Raw genomic sequence first — 18,527 nt, 5'->3', positions numbered from 1 at the left:
GGCGACGGCTCCCCGTTTCCACCAATAGTAGAGTGGCGCAAACGATCTCGGCGAAATTTATAATGTTGTACCCAGAGTATCGGACGGGAAAGGTGTGTGTAGAGGGACGAGAGACGTCTCCGTGTGATGCACATACTAAACTGCACATAAACAGTCGCGTGCAGTTACCCCAATGATTGTAGGCTCTATGTCAGATACTACAGCATTGTCGCAACTGCAAGCTGTCAATTGTGTCGTGCCACCTACCACTTGTCCCAATGTTGGACCCTCGTCGCCTACGCCCATGTTACCGTCTTTCGGTTTCACCCAAGAGCAGGTGGCCTGCGTTTGTGAAGTCTTACAACAATCGGGCAACATCGAGAGACTCGGACGATTTCTCTGGTCCCTACCTGCCTGCGAGCATTTACAAAAGAACGAGAGCGTCCTCAAGGCCAAGGCTCTCGTAGCCTTTCATCGAGGTAATTTCAAAGAACTCTATCGAATTTTAGAGAGTCACAACTTTTCGCCCGCCTCCCATCCTAAACTTCAGGCTCTATGGTTGAAAGCTCACTACATAGAGGCGGAGAGGTTGAGAGGTAGGCCCTTGGGAGCCGTGGGCAAGTATAGGATCAGAAGGAAATTCCCGCTACCTAGGACTATCTGGGATGGAGAAGAAACTAGTTACTGCTTCAAAGAGAAATCACGTAATGTGTTGAGGGAGTGGTACGCTCACAATCCGTACCCTTCTCCTCGAGAGAAGAGGGAATTGGCGGAGGCCACTGGGCTCACCACCACACAAGTCAGCAACTGGTTCAAGAATCGAAGGCAGAGAGATCGAGCGGCAGAAGCTAAAGAAAGGTAAGAACACTACAAACACCTAAATCCGCGTCTAGGCCAACAGATAACCTCACACCTCTCTCCTTTAAGCCTAATTTCCGTAAATTAACACCACAAGCCTACACATACACACACACCACTCTTCGATAGATCACTAATAAATTGAGGCACGGACACAGGCTATTATGCATTTATTATGTTAATAAATCGGCACTGAAGTATGGAGTTTCGTAACGGTCGAGGTAGTTTACTTCTAAATTGAAACAAAACGGGGGTGTTTAGAAGACGAGAATTGATTTAAGAGGGACATTGTACGAGTGAGAATTCCAGAACAGACTGAGTTGGCAGTCTACAAATAGTTTAGACCCACGCATAACTCTTTTTATTCGAGCGACTCCTCAACGTAACTACGACTTGAAAATAGAAGAGATGATTTAGACCCTCTAAAGACGTAATTTTATTTTAAAATGTAACTTATTACAGTTTTTAAGTAGAAGAAGAGAGCGAGAGAAGAGGGAGGGAGGACGTTGACTAAGTTTTTCCAGAGGTTATAAATAGATGAGATCAGTCAAAAGGACTTTTATTCAATGGCTAAACCTATTCTTGGCTCGGGACTATTTTCGAGGAATTATTAGTCACAGGATAGTCAGCAAAGCCTCAAAAGATAAGTTAAACTCTTGGCGGATGTTGGAATAATTTGGAGGAAGCGCAGGATGCATCGTGTGTGTTAGAGTGATGACGAAATTTTCAGGCTTTTGTAACCACAAATGTGGCTAGATACTACAAAAATCGTTAAATTTTTAACAGAATTGCTTAGTTTATTTATATATTTATAGGCCCTACATTAAGTTAAAGGTATGCTACACTAACTTTCAGGTGTCTTGTATAATAAGATAAATAACCGCTTAAGAAATCTGCTACTGAATTCCTACAGTAACGGGTTTTCTCCATTCAAAATAATTCCGTTTATAGGCCTTCTATGTATTGTATAATACCCGGTTGCAGCTTATTTATGTTATGATATAGTAGTTTCTAAATACTCTACGTGTAATTTGAGGCCATTAAACTGTTTGTATTTAATGTAATTGTGTATCTATTAGAATCCTACTATAGGAGTATTTTCTTATAGTCCTACGTGAACGTTCTACAGAACTCGCAATCTAGTGTAGTCCTATATCATAGTTTAGTATAGACTTACACGAGTTTGCCTTCTATAGTCTCTGAGAGTCCTATTTTAACACCATATTCTCATAATTTGGATGCTTGTATAAGGCCTTATATATTTATGACAGTCTGGATAATTGTCACAGTATATTATAATTGATTTTTCATAGTCCAGAGAAAGTTTCTCATAGTCACGAAGTCACTTTTATCTAATGAATAATGGTAAATTCTCTTGTTCTTCCAGAACCTGGACTCGTGAGTGCGGGTTGTATTTAATTTACAATACAAACGTTCGAGATTTTCGATATTATAACCTTCTAAAGTTTAATTATTGATACGAAATTTATCGTTTAAACACAACACATATGTCACACTTCGGAATTAGATCCCATAAACAAACATAAAGTCAACGTTCACGTTACTACCCCCTTATCTATCGAAAGTTAACATTATTAGGAGGCTTGAAAAAAGGCATTAAGAGGCCCCTTAACTCATTACTAGTGCCTTTAACACAGTTAAATCGAACCTACTTAACTTTGGAGGCCTTAGCGCCCTCCTAAAAGCTTTATTTTTATACGCGTAAGGCCGCGTATTATACCCGATCACGGGCCCTAAAGTGATCGGAATTTAAAACAGATCGAATTAACTTAAAAGTTTACAATTACAGGTGAAAAAAAATAAACTTATAATTTTAGTTCAAAGACCCTGAGAGGGACGGGTTGTAGAAAAGTAGGGGAATGGTCAAGTTCCACACGTTGAACTCTACAAATGTTTAGCTTAGAATCGCCCATCTGGAGTGTCTGCAACAGATTCGATAGGTCGTGTGTAGGATTTATTGGCGGTTTCATTCTTTGCAGTAGGTGCAGCGGACAAATAATGCACATGCGGAAATTACACACGCGTTAGATAAGAGGTCTTTAATAAAAGAACACTCGCCGACCGTATCAGATTTTGCTGATGATGATGATGAGTCGTGTGTTTTGCTTCCTTATTGTCTAACATCTCTTTTTTGTCACGTGTCACTCTATTTGTTTTTGTGTGTTTTCAGACAAGAATTTTTTTGAAATTGGCCTCTATTTTAGAAGGGTGAGTTAAGGTGAACGGAGAAATTCGTCTTTTTTTTTAGATGTTCTCCACAAAAATTGATCAATTGTACGGAAGCTTTAAAGCGAGAATACCATTCGAGATCCATAAAAAGAACCGTTTTAGATTGATAAAACGGATTTTTATAGCTCTGTTTACAAATAATTTACTGTTTAGACCTGTTTTATTTGAAGTTCTTGGCGTTTATGTATTACAAAATCGGCCATTATCAATGTTATTACGCATCTTATTTGTTGTAGCCTACTTTTAGCTTTCGACACCTCGACCCTGCTGAACCATATTCTTAAGAAGATACATTTTAGATACACAAACTATAAATAAATTCGTTCAAATTTCATATATTTGGGCTAAATTTACGCAAATTACACTCGTACTTCAGTGCAGTTTACTTTACGTGCTGTAATTTCCCAACATGCAAAATCTTTCAGACAGAAAATATTATTGTGAGGGTCTTTCGTGTATTACTGACCCTGTATATAAGCAGAGTATGAGTTACCAACTGCAGTGTATCATGAGTACTAAGGATCTCTTAGGGTAGTTGTAAGATAGATCCTGAAGGGTATCTGTGGAATTCTTATTGCTATATTGATAGATATATTCTGCAACTTAACCTGTATAGTTGTAGAATAGATCCCTAATAAAACAAGGATCTGTAGCGCAGATAAAGGATAGATCCTGATATATCAAGAGGCTTTGTATGCTTGTAGACTAAATTACACTTATATCAAGAGTCTCTAGGATAGATCCTGAATGTAATAAGGATCTCTAATAGATCCTGGATTATCAATCCTTTGTATAATTGTATTATACATCATACTTATTTCAAAAGTCTATAGTGTAGTTGTAACATACTCTATAACAAGTGTCTCTTGTGTTAGTGTTACGTATAGCGAATGTCTCGCGTAAGTACAGTATAAAACTTTATATAATTTAAATACTGTTATTCTAGCTTGACATTTCCATTGTAATTTTTTACATCTCCAACACTCGAAATCTTTTTAAAAAACATTTTAAGAAAAATGACGATCTTTATTTTTCTAGAAAACCACAAAGTTTGATACTTCTAAGAAATGAAAAACCGAATAACTCACACGTTCCTGGAATAGTTATGGGAGGAGGGGGAGGATTTAAAGCTTGCAGAAAGAACAACAAACATAAAAAAAATTCCCAATTGATCCTGTATCTAATCAAATTTCTAGTATAGAGATTTATACAAGTGCGTGACTATATTCACACCCCACTTACAAAGAGTAGAAGTTTTCACGGTCCAAAACCTCACCCATTTGGCTGTGCAGAGTTCACTAATGACTCGAGCAGATTCAAAGGGTCGGTCTCTAACCCACAAGGTTACATAAATCGCTTGGCTTTCTCGTCAAGTTCTAGTTATCGCCATGTAAATACAAACAGCGCGAAACATGTTTATGAATCATGTTTTTTACCAGTTTAAAGATCTTTCTAGGAAATATCCTCTTCTCTACTCTCTCTCTATATATACACATACATAATTGCTCCTTCTCCAATCTCTCGTTCTCTCTACGTGTATATAATTGCACGTTCCGTGACGTAATTATTAAAATTCCCTTTCGTGTTACGTTTTTCCCTAATTAAAAGTGGTGAAGATTAATTGCTTTCCCCTCTTCTTCTTCTTCATCATCATCTTCTTCTTCTATTACATTTTTTTTAATACTCTTTCTCGATTGTTTCGTGAATTCTTTATGGCTTATAGTTTTAAAATTTTTATTACTTTGCCCGTCACGAATTTTTATATATTTTTATTATGCAATTTTGTTTCACGTAGGCGTCTTTTGTTGCTGCTCTTTATTATTTTGAAGGTCTTAAAGGGTCTTAAATGTCGTTAAAGACTTTACAAATTTTATATAATTTCTGTTTTTTAGTATTGGTACTTAGTATACCCTCATATTTTTCCCCAAACTGGCGGAGGAAATGAGGATTTCTATGTACTTATACCACTAAAAAAACAGAGTATTTATGCTACTAGAAACCCTCCCTATACTACCATTTCTACATACACTGATTTTCTCCCTTTAATATAAAGGAAATGAGGATTTTTAGTAAGAAAAATATCTTTAAAATAGACCCAAATGTACAAGAAAATGGCACTAGATAATACACAAGTGACAAGCTCTAAAAATTAGACAAAATTAGAATAATTAAATATATTTTTAGAGCTTATCTCTTCTCTATCATCCCTACAGGATACCATTTAGTAGAAACGTTATAGAAATACGCTAATTTACTTTCAATTTTTAAGTATAAACTGGGATTAACAAACGTATTGACGATATTTTTTAACAATTTAAAACGATAATGGGAATACAAAACGAAATCTCCCCATAGATTTACCATTATCGTGACGGAACTACAAACGGACGTACCATTTAATTAATTAATTTAAGGGATTAGGAGGTGTTTATCGCTTGAAATACCTTGTAAAATCACGTTTAAATGCGTATTATCTTAATTAAAAGTAATCATACGTACAAGGGGGTGGTTATGAAGACGTCACAGTTATGAGAAACAGAATTAGATGTATCATGAATTATGAAAAATATTCATAAACAAACTTTAGGACGTGAAGACACTCCCCGAACATGTTTAGAATTGAATGTAACTTCAAAAGGGTGGGGTCAGAGTTGTTAACACAGACTCGTTCTCTAGTCCAAGCCGCAATCTTACACAAGGATGATTTATTTTCTCAAAACAATATTTTCGGTTAATAAAAATAAAATACTTAAAATTCCTTAAATATTATTTTTATTTTTGTTAATCCTTCGAGGTAGTTTATCATTTTTTAAAATAATACAAACACCCTCCTATATAACATACTCCTTTGGTTATTTTAATACGGAGTATTATTTTAGTGGCTACTTTAACAAAATACTGTCGATACCTTACGCAATATAAAAATGAAAAAAGTTTAAGGACAATTATTACTTTTGATTTACTGAAAAATATGAAGTTTAGACACACTTAACGTACTCAAATCTCCAAAAAGCTATCTTCTAGTAAATTTGGTGTTTATTAATTTACAAGTATTATAATATTAATTTAATGGGTGAAGTATGTTTTATTATACAAATACGAATTTAAATTTAATAAATCAGATCGATTTTTAAACCGGAAAACGTGTTAAATAAATAGGTACGTAGGCACTTACACGTTTGTTTCATGAGTCATATCAGTCGATTGAGTCATTATGCGCTTCGGGAATGATTGAACTTAAGAAATGAATAATAATTTTGATTTTTTTACCAATTAAAAACATTTATTTTGTATTTTTCTAAACTGTTTTTGAATTAGATAAGTCTGTATTGCAAACACGGTAGCCAACGATAACATTGATGTATAGGAGAAGAGATAGGAAGTAGACGTTGGCCTTCTCTTCTCCCGAGTGTGTATGAGGGCTGGACATTCTCACTGTGTTCTATCGTTGACAACTTTCTACCTCTCTCTCTCTCTCTCTCTACCCCTCTTCTACAGCTGAACTCGACTCGTGTTTATATAAATTAGTAAGAAGGGTGCCAGTTTAACTTTCGAAAATGTCATGTTTCGCTAGGATTCTCCTGTAAGCAACCCCCCCACAGGAAACTAATTAATCAAAAAATCAGGACATAGATAATTATATAATATGATTTAAGCTTTTAAATTTGTATAAGTAACTTCAAAAGTCGATTTTTTTTAAAGAAAAAGGTAGCAGAAATCGACCTTCCTCTACGGAATTTGTGTAAGTAAAACACGTTCTAAGAGGGTTTAATTTGTTAAATAAAGCAAATTATTACCTTCGTGAGAATAAAATGTAAATACAAAAAAAATAAAAGAGTTAACGACTTTAATCCATTTTCATGGCATCACATCAACAATTCATAGCAGTCTATTAAAGAATTGCAGCATCCCATTGTGTGCCAAAACCGGCTGCACATATTCTTTCGAAGGTTAACAATCAGACTGTTAATAGGGGTCATTTCTTTTAGACCCTATACTCTTTCAAAAAAGAAAAAAAAAAGATAATGAGTGCTCAACTTTTTATATAATATCTTTAATTACGTAAGTAGGAATCTAACTTGTGTCACTTTACTTAAGCACATTAGTTATAAATCTATTGATATACATAGGCACCCCCTTTTTTCTGTTAATATTAAGTTGTAATTATTAAATTTAAGGTTAATTCGTATTGTTAAGGTCGAAATTTATAAGGTTTTGAGCCGCTTATTTGTGTGGATGGCCTCAAATTATGTTTTATAACTGTCGGGGGATTTTATATCCAAATTTATAATTATTTTGGATTAAATGATTAAATACGAGATAGATGATTATATGAGCCCTTTTTATCCACTTCATTCTATAGAAGAATTAATTTTTTTCATACATTTACTACCGAGTTTGGTATAGGATCCTGTACGAAGTCCTGTCTTACAAGGTTATATATCTACCTCATAAATAAATAGGCATATAATTTTACTAAAGTAAATATTTAAGAGAAGTATTAGCATTACTTTTGGCAATAGGACTACATTATTTAACTAATAAATCCCAAAATGAAAGGTCAAAACTTCTGCTCCTTAAAGAATTACGTCTATTTTGTTACACTAGAAAAAACTAAATTTATATTAAATTAAAATAATGTTTTAACAACAAAAACACGAAATATTCCTTTAAAAATAACTCGATTTTTTTAGAAAAAGAAGAGAAAATTACTCCACTACTTATATAAGAACTGACTTTTTCACTTGAGAAGTTGGTGTGTTGCAAAGCCTCTACGAAGGCCTCTTATAAAGTTATAGGGCCTCCTCATAAATAAAGAGTATAAAATTTTATTAAAATAAGTATACAAGAGTAATATAAGCCATATTTTAACGATATAACCACATTATTTCACCAATAATCCCCGAAATTAGAGATTAAAACTTCTTTAAGGAGGGCGATTTACACCATACACAACTTTTAATTGTAGAAAATAAATATAGAATACAATAAAAAGATATTTAAAGTACAAAAATGAATAAAAATTCTTCTTAAAAAGGTAGACTTTTTTGAAAAAAAATATGCAAAAATTATTTAATAATTATTCAATAATTATGAAATAGTGCAGGAGTAAAGGAAGTTGGGGTTACATTTACAAGAGAGAGAGAGAGAGAGGAGCTTGTAAAGCAAAATTCTAAGATAAATAATCAAGTCTCGGCCATGTGGCGAGGTTTTCTAGTCATTCAATTATTATCGACACCGCTTAAACGGTTATATCTTGATTTAAAAACAGAAAAAAGAATTTCTTGAAGTGCTGAGTTACTTGGTCAATAAGCGTGTTGCGTTATTTCTCACTAAATCATTCTTGTTTAATAATAATATCCGATACGGAAATATAGCTTAGTCGACAGTCGAAATTCATAAATATTTATTTTTTCTAGAACGTGGCCCTTTCGTATTATATTATAAGTTACAGGCTCAAGTTTAGTTTCGAAATCAGAAATGGAAAGATCGTCATACTCTTCACTTAATTGAGTTTCTTACTACGAGATACCATGTGTCTTTATTATATACAGTACTTCTACATTATTATATTAGTACTTCTACACCAGTACTTTCCTTTTATCTATCAGTATTAGGATCTTTCGTTACTATCAGCACCCTTTGCTGGATCAAACCCCTGCTGATAGAATACTGATGCCAGCCATTGATAGTACTGATTTGTTAAATTAATCTTAATACTTATTATTAGAGGGAGTAGTGATATATAGTCGCTGGTATCTCAGTAACATAATTAGAAGTGTCTCACTAACTACCAGTAGTGATTAGTGTGTGTATTAAAAATCAATGAGGCTAATACTAATCTTATAGCTTAGTACTAGGTATTAGCATCAAAAATACTGTATTAACTATCAGTAGATTGAGGGGTGAACCCTGTGTATTAATGTACTAATATCGTCTCTAATCATACCAGACCAATACCTTTACATTAATAGGTTACTAATACATCACTTATACCACTGCTGTGATGCTCTGTTTATATATATATGGGAGAGAGAGAATTAAGATTACAAAATAAAAGCTTTTCCACTTTATTTCCTGTAAAGATCAGAACGAATTACGAAAATCAAGAGTTAAGATCAGTGTTTACATAAGAGGGAGTAATGGTTATAAGGGCTTAATTATGGCGCATTATGGTAGCTGCAGACAGCTGGATGCAGCTGCATCCGGATAACTTATAAACAAACCACAAAAGTCTTTAATAAAATTGGAAATTCTTCAATTTTAATAGGAGGTGAAAAAAAAATCACGAAAGAACTTAAATAACACGGCACTTTTGTTGAAGAGTGCAGTTAACGAGAAGTACTTTTCTTTAAAGATTTTAGAATTTATTGAGATTCTTAATCGAGAGTTTTGATTTGTTCACGTCCTTCTATATGTTTATGAGTAGAAAATTCATTAAACTTACCTCCAAATTTAAAAGAGGCCCTAGAATATGACTTGTAACTTAGCATGTTATAAAGATACTACCTAATTTTATAAGGCCACTTACTAAACTTAAAATAACTCCTAAAAAACATACAAATCAAAGTAGAAGAGGGGGAAGATATATTAAAATCGAGTGATAAATTTATAAATGAGCCCAGAATACGAGATACAATTATTTCTTGTCGTAAGTTACGACAGGAGTGCCAAATTTTATAGGGCCACTTTCTACGTTTCTAAACTTAAAAATTACTGCATAACAAAACGTGTATAAATCGAAGAAGAGGAGGAAGAAGAAAATAAAAAGAAAGGTTTAGATAAATAGAGCTCTTCTTAGAATAGTGTCGAAGTTTAAAAAAAGTAAAGGCCTGTCGCTTTAAATAAAAAGACAGTTGTAGGCCCCTCTAAGTAAACATTTTCATCTCCGCGAAAAGCTAAGAAAAAAGGAAGAAGGGGGGAACACCGTGTTGTATTTAGGTATATGTATCGTTTTTCGACTTTGTTATAAGCGTCGAGGGGTTTTTCGTATAGAAAATGAAAAGATAAAACAAACGTAGGAAGTGGAGCCAAAACACAGAATGAGTATCTCAAATTTCAAATGACCCTTGTGGCAACTTGCCACACCGCACGTTCACACACCTATAAATAGATTTACAGCGGACAATTTTACTTGAAACATTTACGATTTTCTGGACCTATTATTGGATGTCTCTATTGTTAAAGCATCTGTTTTAGTTCGAGTGAAATTCTTGTGTTTTTTGTCAAAAAACATCACCCGACTATAAAGAAAAAAACTACACAAGATTCTTTTGTAGATAGTCTAAGGTTGGTAGCATTAAAGGCTTTCGTATAAATAAGAATTTCGTCTCACGAATTTATTATTTTGGCACTTATTACTAATGTAATGATCGTGAAAGAGCGTAAGTGTAGCAGCCTTAATATTGAGCCTTTTTCTATCTAGAAAAAAAAATTCGAAATTACCTTAATCATAGAGATTTTTATGTTAGTTTAGGGTAGAGATAACACCTCCTATAGGCTGAGTTTTCAAGAAAGGCTCAGTCGTATAGATTTTTTAAAAAATATAATTTAAACAATGTTTATAGAAGGCTTTTTACAGCTTAGGAAAACAAAGGATCTCTTGACATCAATCGCTTCTTTTTTTATTCAAAAATAACTCGTGGAATTGAAAGAAGAAATGTGTCCACCTCAACTAGAAATTCCCTAAAAATCCATTCAAAAAAATACAATTAAGGATGTATATTAAAAAAAAAAAATAGTTACGTAACGAGGGTCTCAAAGCCGAAAGGTCTGTTTTGCTTGGATGATGTCTGACAGCTGGCTTAGTTAGGTTAGGTCAATAGAGAGACTGGCTGTTTACAATAACCTTCGAGACTGTGGAACAAAGGGGGGATTGTTTCTAGTCCGGCTCTAGCGGTGACGTCACTCGACGAGGTTTCAATTTTTCTCTTTTTAAAAAACCATACAACGCGGGATCATTGCCAAAATTCTTGCTTTTCCTACGGCTACCTAACTGGTTGATAGAAATAGATGAACTTCATTCATTCCTGCGATTCAGTTATAACGTTTAAATTTTTTTTTTGGCAATTCTTTACTAGACAATGGGTCCTAGTTTTTACAGATATTAAAATGCCACTTGAAAAAATATTTTTATAAAAAAAATTCGAAAAAATTACATTAAAATATGCATTTTTTAAATTATTTTTTTATCACGTGGCCGGGTGTGATATTGAAGGTTTACTTATGAAAGGTGCCGGAATCACGGGTTAAACAATTAAAATTAATTTTTTAAAATTGATTTTTTAAACTGATTTTTACTAAAATTGTAGTTAAAAGCTGGTTTGTATACCGCTCTACTTTTTAATATTCTAACGATCTAATTTTCTATGTAAAATAGGCCCTTTTATGTATATAAGGTATCATAAATATAATTGTTTTCGAGCTCGACAGAGAATTAAGCCAAGGTCTCTTGAATGATTTGAATTTTAATGAGATCAATTCGTTTCGACAGAGAGAGTATTAAGACAGCTGGATAACCAGTTTAGACATAAATATGGGGCCTTGTATCCTTCTATAGCCGGAAGATTATTATTCTACGTCTTATTTCCTTTTTGCTAGTGTTTATATTAATCAAGTAAAAAGCAGTTTCAATCATTTTTCAAGTTACTTTTTTGGTTATCAAAGCGTAAAAAAATGAATAATAGAAGTGGCCCCCCGCTACTTATTGACTTCATACTTTTCCATTCCGTTAATGAAATAGAATAAAGTTAATTAAATATATATATATATATTGTAGGAGGCATTTTGGAGAATTATTCCACGAATTTATTACTAAAATAAGTGTTCTTCTATGTTAAGTTTACTCCCGTTTAGGGATAATGCGTCTTTTCAGTAGGTAGACCGTGGCGACATCTGGTGAGTGGGCCTAACTAAAGTGTATAATTCGGTTCGGGGGGCCCTTTTTAGAAACATTAAAGCCGTTTATTTTTACGTGTGAGATATGAATTATGTATTCGATTTTAGAGCGAGTGCGTTTACAATTGAGCAATGTAATAATAATTTATTTTGGGGCCTTATATAGCCTATTATTTAATAGGCTGCCGACCTGTTTTTTCTGCATCTATATTTAGCAAATAATCTTAAAATAAAATGAATGAATGAATATTATTAAATATTCGGAGAGTTTTATTATTTAAGAAGAAATAAATTTTATATACTAACAAAAACTAAGGCCTTAAATTAAAAAGGAACGAATTAATTCAGTTTGAAGAGTTAAAAGGCCTTTAAAACAGAGCAATATTTAATTGTGTACAGTATAGAAAGGAGTAACGTTTTAATTTTTTGACGTATAAAACACTGCTTATGAATTTAAAGTTGAGGCCTTTTAAAAGGGATGCATAAGATCATTTTGCCATTTTATAACTTGTACAACCGCATCTTCCTTACAATTATTGTAATTAGTGAAAAGAAAGAATAGAAAATTAATACAACAGATGGTGTGATGAAACACTTCAACGTACACAAGTTTAAAGACTAGAAACAGATAAAAACGAGATCGTTTTGTTAATCACGACACCTCTTACGCCTTCAGAATCGGTGCAATTAAATTATTAATAGCAATTAGAAAATGGAATAGTGTATAAGAGAAAATTTAGAATGGAGACGGGATAGATATCGAGTCGGTAATGAGATTTGGAAATCACCCATCCACATCTGCACGCAAAAATGTCTTTGACGAATCTGCGTGACACTATTACACAACCAACCTAACACTCTGCTAAAGCTATTAGTGCTGCTAAGGCACGAGCGCGCACAGATTTTTTTTTCTTTTTCTTTTTCTTCACCCTTTCGGACTGTCGCAATCAATAATCTATAAGGGTCCTAGTCTCACGCAATGACACACTACACGTTGTAAACACGTTGCTGATAGGCTCCTAATTCATAGTTGTAAATATCTGCGGACAGACGAGACTGACGCACCTGTTCGTGATAGGTTTTTATTACGGATTATCTTGTTTGCCTGATCGATTTCGATAAGAAGGGCGGTTCTCTTCTCTTATTTAAATGATACCGATTTAAGTCGAAGGGGGTGTTACGCGCTAGTGTAATTGCTTTTCTGTACATACTCCTACATTTAAAGCACCGTTTTTGCCACGTGTGTAGGTGATTCGTTTGATTTTAAATGTTATCCTACGTGCGTAGAAAATAGGAGAGTCTCGTAATGCGAAAGAACAATGATTTAATAGATGAAAAAAAAAATATGATTAGCCATTCTATAATAAGTGTAGTGACTCATCAGTGTGAATTAATTTAAATTCTGAAACTGTTTTCAAGATTAAGCGAATCAAGATGGATCCTACTTTTGTTTATTTGTATACTTTGATGCCCTTCTGATAAGGAAGCAAGTAGGGATTTTTTTTAATATTGAGATCACATAGATTTATGATTCATGATTCTTAAAACAGAGAATTATATATTGATCTACGAATGTACGGCAGGAGTCGGGTTAAAAAGTTAATATATATCTTTTTCCTAGATGTATAAATCATCTTTCAAGAAGGGTTCCATTTTCAAAATTTATCAGTCGAGGGGTTAAGACAAATTGAGATTATAGTAACACAACATAAAAGCGTGTAATACTTAGATCTTTACTTATTAGGTGTATCGGGATCCATACAGCCCGTGTTTAATGAGTGTAAACGTGACTCGAACGTTTGAACCGTGTTCAAAAATCACTACTGTCAATTTACCCATTAGTATTTGGCAAAGGAGTGGATCCTGGATAAATATCCAACCTTTAGATTATTATTAGAGATGGTGCATTGGGAATAAAAGTCAAAAATGATAAAAAAAATGATAATACATCATACGTGGAGTCGCGAATAAATGACAAGCCGTGATAATACTGCGGCTATCTTGCCCAATTGAGCAGATCTAAACCTAAATATATATATATATATATATATATATTAATGGAGGGGTGAATAATTCATTGGCGGACGGCAGCTGCTCTTTAATTAACTGCGTGAGAAGGGCCGTTTAGGAATTATCGTCACACCAATGGGGCACATGGGAGGTGTGGTCTCCATCCCTAAAGGGGGGGGAGCAGCTTTTCTTTCTTTCTTTCTCTCTTCCGCCCTTTCCGCAGATAATTATTTTGGGTCGAAATTTTGGATAAATGACGAAGTAACTCGTTTCCAAAAAATTTTGGAATATTTCCAGTCAGTTTGTTTTTATCGTTGCGTGAAGAATGTCAGCTTATATTACAAGAATTGAAAAGTCGTGTTTACTTTTTACATTCGAAACGTGTTAAGCTGAATAAGCAGATTGGATAAAATAAATTTAGATACTTTTTCTCTCTCTTAGCATTTAAAAAAAATATATCTTTAATATTGGTTAAAGAGAATTCTAATATTAGAAAAGATCTTGTCTACTGATTCGTTGCGTAATGAATTCAAAGTTATACACTACGTAGGCCTAAATTAAGCGCTGTTTCACTCGAGATTTATCAGATAAGTTGAAGTTCAAACTGAATTTAGAATAAATAAAAAAAATTAGAAACAATGTTCACCACATTTAGACACGATATACTTATAAATAAAATGTAAATTTAGCTCTACGCATCAATTTTAGTGGGTCTTACCCTCTCTCTACAACTGTAGAGAGAGGGTAGAGACCCACTAAAATGAAGCAATTTAGAACTCATAAATCAATTTTTAGAGAATTTTAACATAAAAATAGACTTTAACATACATACATTTTAGTAAAATAAGGCGCATCATCTCTAGTAAGTCCTGATTTTTTAACGAAGGATTGAGGATGCGGCTGCCATTAAATGTCACCAATCTTTTAAAATATGTTTATTTTTTTGTAGATTTATTCCTAGTTTATTCTTCGATGGATTAACGCTTCTTAGAAAATAAACTATCGGAAAGATCTCTCCTGCACTTCTATGTTTACAGAAAAGATAGGATTTTGCTTCTTGCTATTTATTTTAGGAAAAAAAAAGGAGAGAAGGTAAACTTCTTCCTGGATGATACGCATTGACGTCTTGTTTATTGATCAAATTTTCAATCAAGTAAAGGGTAAATAGGATAATATACATTATTTAACCTTTTAAAAATGATTATAAAATATATATATATATAAACACAGCCTGAGATCGAAGATAATCGAGGATTTTAGATAAGGGGTGTAGTTTTAGTTTTCAGAAAAAAATTCTCATTTTTTATGCGGTAGTTACACATTTTTAGGTTAGAGTAGTGGGCCTAGAGAAAGGATAGAGTTGCATTAATGCCTCATTAGGCGCTTCTATCTAAAAAATTTTTATAAAATACGGCCAAATTACGCTTTAGTTTAGGCGTAACGTAGAAATTTGGGTAATTTGGTAAAAGTGCAACTTAGATTTTTTTCCCTCCTTTGCTTAAATTTTTAAGTCAGATTCTTTTTCGAGATCCAAGGACATCTTTTCGGGATCTGTGTCAGTCTGGCAACGTCAGCTCTTCCAGTTTAAAACAAGCGCACAGTCTGCAGTTAATACAACTAAGACTGTTTACTTTGCAACCTTCTCTAGCACAGCTGACAACTCTTCCATCCCTCTATCAATGGGACGTGTCTGCTATATTTAAAATACCGATATTTTTCAATTGAATAACTCGAACAGTTTGTTTATTATGATTAGTTTTTCTTTTTTTTTTTCTTTCTTTAAAGATGATATTTCCTACTTGGAAAATGGAGACGAAAGTTCTATGTTTAGCAGCAAAGAAATCGTAGTCCGTACAATATGAGCCAATGTATACTACAAAATGATACTTGCTACCCCCATCTAGTCTTGTTACATCATAATCTGTGATATTTTAACATCGTAATTTTATAGTTAATCAATTAGAATTGCTCTAGAATTGTAAATTACGACTGGTGCAATGCGCTAACTTAGATCTACAATACTTGCAATTCCGTTCCCCCCTTATTCCGTTCCCTTCCGTACTTGCAATTGCAGTTCCCCCCTTATAGTATTCTAATCGGAATGATGCTAACACATTGCAATGTTTCTAATCTACCGATACTTCCGTGTTTTTGATGCATTACAAGCTCTTGAATTATAATTCCCCACTTGCAATGCGCTAACACTCAGATCCACAATACTTCTAATTCTGTAATTTGTGACATCCCCCCTTGCAGTATTATAACCAGATGATGCTAAACGCATTGCAATACTTGTAATCTACCGATATCTCTGTCGATATGGCTCTTATGCCCCCGATGATATTTTTAGTATGGAGACCCGTTCCGAATACTTTTTTGGTTCCTCCGATATACAATCCCAGTCGAGTTCCTGCACTTTGCTGATTGACATTGTAACGCTACACCATCTGTTCCGTTTTGTTTTTCTTCTCCATTGCCAAATGTAATCGCTCCAGACTGGCCGCAAACGGAGGGAATCCAAAGAGTCGAGATGGATTTTTTTTTTGTTTTACTCCATCCCCCTTCTTTAATCCCGAAAGCTTTATAGTAATAATAAGAAGAAGAGAGTATACGATACTGCAACAGATGTATCTAACCCCCCAAAAAAGATATTACAGACCCACTCGGAGGTAGTTTCCTAAGCAAAAATAAATTTTACAGATTCCAGTTGACATCTAGATCCTACCATCACCCCTTAAGGTTTATGTTACTAGTGGCTGATATAATACATCTCGTGTGATGTAATAATAATAAAAATGAACTAGAAAGTGTCTAAGATAAGGAATTCTTGAAGAGGATTACTGTAGTTGTGCTGTTGAAGTGTATAGGCCCCTGTACGAAAGAATGCTTCGAATTGTAAAAAATATGGCCGGCATCCAAGGTCAAAATCTAGAGTGGTATTGCGCTTTATCATTGTAGTTTTTTTGGATAATTAGGCAATGATATCATCTACAATTATCTAAACTGTTAACAATGTTATCGATTGTCAAAAAACACGGAATTAATGGCTATCGAATGACAATTCTGTAATAAAATTTTTACGAAAAATTATAATGTAGACTCAGATGTTGAAATTTTCCATCGTCATTGTCTATAATTATAAGTTTTAAGGGAATAATTTTTGCCATTTATGATGATTAAGCTCGTCTATAAGCGCTACATTATTGGACTTGGCAATTTAGCCAAGACGATTTTACTAATATTGCAAAGTTTATAATTTACATGGATAATAGAACTAATAAATCGTAAAATTACTTAGATTTTTAAATCGTTTACGTGTTTTCGGCTTTTAAAATTAATTTAGAAAGGTTATATTATATTTGAGCGAAATTTATGCAATTTCCTATTTGGTTAATGAATCTCGCGCAATATCAGTATAAAGTTCAAAGTTGCCAGAAAGTAGAGTAAATATTTTTATACGTAACAGAGAAAAATTAACTTAGAGAATACGCTTTGTTTCTGACGTACCGAACGAAACCACTAACGATTTTCTGTTTCTTTTATTTGTTTAGGGAGACAGGAACGGATAAGGGGAAGATTTCCGATAGTTCAACGTCCAGCAAAGGGGATTTAATGGGCTCCGAGAGCACCGATAGAAAATCTAACGATGGTCCAATAGGGCAGAAGCACCATCAGCATCCCTCTTCGACAGATCGCTCCAATGGGTTGTATTCGGACGGGATTAAACCCTCAGTTAATGGACTCGAAGGTGTTCTAAGTGGAGGAACACCACCAAACGTCTCTGCTCAGAATTTTCGTCTACTAGAACTACCCAGTACAGCAACTGTTCCATTGGTGACGCCTCCTCTGACAGACATCACCCTCGGTCTAACTAGCGACTATCAGACATTATGATGCCGACCAATGAAAGAAGGACTCTTATTTATGAAGGAGCTACTAAGTTCGGGTGTAAATTAATATTAAAACTAATAATAAACTAATTATGTTGTGGAAGGGTGCGGTGCTGCAGAAAGTGGGAGCCAGCATCCTATAAAAAAAATTAAAATTAAAAAAAAAAAGACTGTTGTATATACTTTCGTTGTGATGCTGACAAGTAAAATATAGTGTATTTGTCCTATTGCAAATGTGGTGTTTTCGATTTTTATGCTGCGGTTCGAATTCATAACGTTTCTTTTTTTGTGATATATATGATGCTGATCTAATAATACATATTAAAGTTAATAGAAAAAAAAGGAAAAATATATAAATTAATTTATAAAAATCTGTTTTGTGTAAAATTTTCTCTTACATAAACTCAAAAATCGCGTGTTAAAACCCTCATTTCGTTGGAAATCGCGCGCGATCCGATGTTACGTGGCACTTTAATAAACGTCACGCTAAAAATACGGCTAAAATAATAACTTAAATAGAATTAAAACTACATAAAACATAATATTACTTAGAATTTTAAACGTTAATTAATTAGGAGATTTTTAAAAATTAATTTAAACCCGTTAACTTACGTTTAACGAAATAATTTAATTAGGTTACAT

The 18,527-nt window shown here is 33.6% G+C and overlaps 1 protein-coding gene across 1 annotated transcript; it reads left to right on the top strand.

Moving 5' to 3' along the window:
- Positions 1-86: 86 nt before the first annotated feature.
- LOC111627323 (homeobox protein six1-like) lies at positions 87-18,034 on the top strand. Its single transcript, XM_023370877.1, has 2 exons — positions 87-837; positions 17,547-18,034. Exons 1-2 carry the CDS (start codon positions 173-175, stop codon positions 17,887-17,889), a joined length of 1,008 nt encoding a protein of 335 aa, XP_023226645.1. The 5' UTR covers positions 87-172; the 3' UTR covers positions 17,890-18,034.
- The last annotated feature ends 493 nt before the right edge of the window (positions 18,035-18,527 follow it).

Source organism: Centruroides sculpturatus, unplaced genomic scaffold (assembly GCF_000671375.1).
Source record: "Centruroides sculpturatus isolate CEXI.00-Female unplaced genomic scaffold, Cexi_2.0 scaffold33, whole genome shotgun sequence".
In the NCBI taxonomy this organism is placed as follows: domain Eukaryota; kingdom Metazoa; phylum Arthropoda; class Arachnida; order Scorpiones; family Buthidae; genus Centruroides; species Centruroides sculpturatus.
Note: the sequence above shows the minus strand (reverse complement) of the source record. Positions and strands in the feature narration are given on the sequence as shown.